Source organism: Impatiens glandulifera, chromosome 8 (assembly GCF_907164915.1).
Source record: "Impatiens glandulifera chromosome 8, dImpGla2.1, whole genome shotgun sequence".
Lineage (NCBI taxonomy): Eukaryota > Viridiplantae > Streptophyta > Magnoliopsida > Ericales > Balsaminaceae > Impatiens > Impatiens glandulifera.
Window position 1 is genome coordinate 11296169 of NC_061869.1, and position 2135 is coordinate 11298303.

Below are 2135 nucleotides of genomic sequence, written 5' to 3' on the forward strand. Positions count from 1 at the left end.
TTACTTAACTTTGTTTTTCAAGAAATTTATAGGAAAATTTACTAAATTTGTAGTTGCACTATATAATTTGGATAAAAAAATGTTTGGTAAGATAGCAAGTTCATTTGAATGTATTATAATTACAGTATTTGAATAGACCAGTATTTATTTTTCAACAAAAGAAGTTGAATTTTAAAATTGGATATAAACTAGATCTTGAGTTAGATTTTGTGAATTCCATTATACACATCAAAAAAAAATTTAAAAAAAAATTATGTTAACAAATAATTTATTGTTATAAGATTTTGATAATATTGTTTTTTATAAAAAAAATAATTAGTTTTACCAGGTTAAATGTCTTGTGTAAATACACTTAAAAATAATATCTTGTTAACTTATTTCAGAGAATAAATTCTCAATAATATATATCTTTTACTTTCCTTTTCAATAAAAAAAATTATAAAATATAATTAAGCCAAGTGGCCTTAATTTTATTAAAATAAGAAACAAAGAAACCCTAATATTTGAAATAAGGGTGTTTTCGTCTTCCCACACCAAAATGGCTTATTTCCGTAATTTTAATAAAGTTGATGGGCTATTAATCACTGTCTATCCTATATATAAATAAACATCAACGCTAATTTTAATTGCCCCTTCCTTTCTTTCAATCTATCTTTATCTTCTCTTCTCCACCGCATCCTCTTTTCTCTCTCTTCTTCTTCTCCGGCGAGCCACCGTCGGTGCCGGAAAATCAAGCTTTTCCGATCAGATTCCGGCAATCTTTCTTCTAATCGAATTGCTTCTCCAGAAATTTTCTCTATTTGTGTTTTTTGGGTAAAAACTAACCTAAATCACTAACTTTTATTCTATTTATCATTTCCTTCCATTTTTACCCTTCTATTTTCCAATTATTATCAACCACGTCCTCATCAAAATAATTAAACTTTGACGTGGCATGCATCCAACGAGTCATGAGCACTTCCACTATGATGAGCAATCAGCACCGTAGATTCCCAACTCCTGGTTTTGTGGACCCCACTTTTAAGAAACGTAAGGAGAGAGAAAGTGATGGTTTTGAAACCCTAAAGCCAGCCAAGCCGATATCATCTAGACCCGGCTCGATCATTCCGGTTTGCCCCAAGAACCAGCTCCTAGCTGGCTATCTGGCTCACGAGTTTTTGTCTAAAGGGACCTTGTTTGGACAGGAGTACGATCCGGCTCGATCTGGAGCTGCGTCGAATTCGAGCCGGGTTAAGATGGCAGCTGGGAAAGCCGAGCCGGAGGTGGAGAGAAATGAGAATAAAAATAAAAGGTATGCTGAAGTAGCGGATCTATTGAAAACTGATGAGGCCCATTTACCAGGTATTGTTAATCCGGCCCAATTAGCTCGATTCCTTCAGCTCTGATCTGGAGGCCCAAATTATTTTCAACTACATCCCTGCACCTGCACACAGGAAATTCCTTCTCTCTCTTTCTTTAATCTATATTTATATATATATATTTCTCCTTGGAAGATTTTTGTATTTTATTATATATTGCATGTAATGCACATCTTTTCTTGATAAACTAACTCATGTGTTTCATGTTTCAATTTGGAGAATTTTAAATTACACCTTTTTTTTTTTATTGTTTTCTCATTTTCCAAATATATTTGGAGGAAGTTAATTAGTACAATCTTCAAAGTTTAAAATTTTCTTTTATTTCTATGATGTTATATTAGTTTAAATTTATACAAAGTGACTAAATAATTGACTGATAATTTCTTATGAATTGAATTTGGGAAGGTGGTTAAATAATTGACAGAGACGAATAGAATCCCTAGTTAAGTTTGGAAGAAGAATCTCAAACCTCAAACCTCGAACCGAACACAAAAAAATTAGGATAGTGACATGTATTTCTGGGTTAGGAAAATTTCGTCTAATTTTTTTAAATGAAATAGAAAAATCTCATATGTACTTAAATCGGGTTGAATTCGAGTCGACGAATGTCAATCCGATCCGACATGCCTAATAAATAGGCAATATATATAATTGTTACATGGATCATTGTTTATGAGGGTCATTGAATTAGGGTTGAGCTTAAATGAGTAGTAAGTAGGGAGACTAGTTGGTGACTCAACTAAATGAATTGTTTTGGAAGTCAACAGCAAAAATACA

The 2135-nt window shown here is 32.3% G+C and overlaps 1 protein-coding gene across 1 annotated transcript; it reads left to right on the forward strand.

Annotated features, from left to right (window-relative positions):
* Positions 1 to 620: 620 nt before the first annotated feature.
* Positions 621 to 1597, forward strand: LOC124912262. Its single transcript, XM_047452830.1, has one exon. The coding sequence runs from the start codon at positions 951 to 953 to the stop codon at positions 1383 to 1385; it is 435 nt and encodes a 144-aa protein (XP_047308786.1). The 5' UTR covers positions 621 to 950; the 3' UTR covers positions 1386 to 1597.
* Positions 1598 to 2135: the final 538 nt, after the last annotated feature.

What these genes read in the sequence shown, in the direction of transcription:
- LOC124912262 (XM_047452830.1), top strand. Translation starts at nt 951, where the DNA reads ATGAGCACTTCCACTATGATGAGCAATCAGCACCGTAGATTCCCAACT.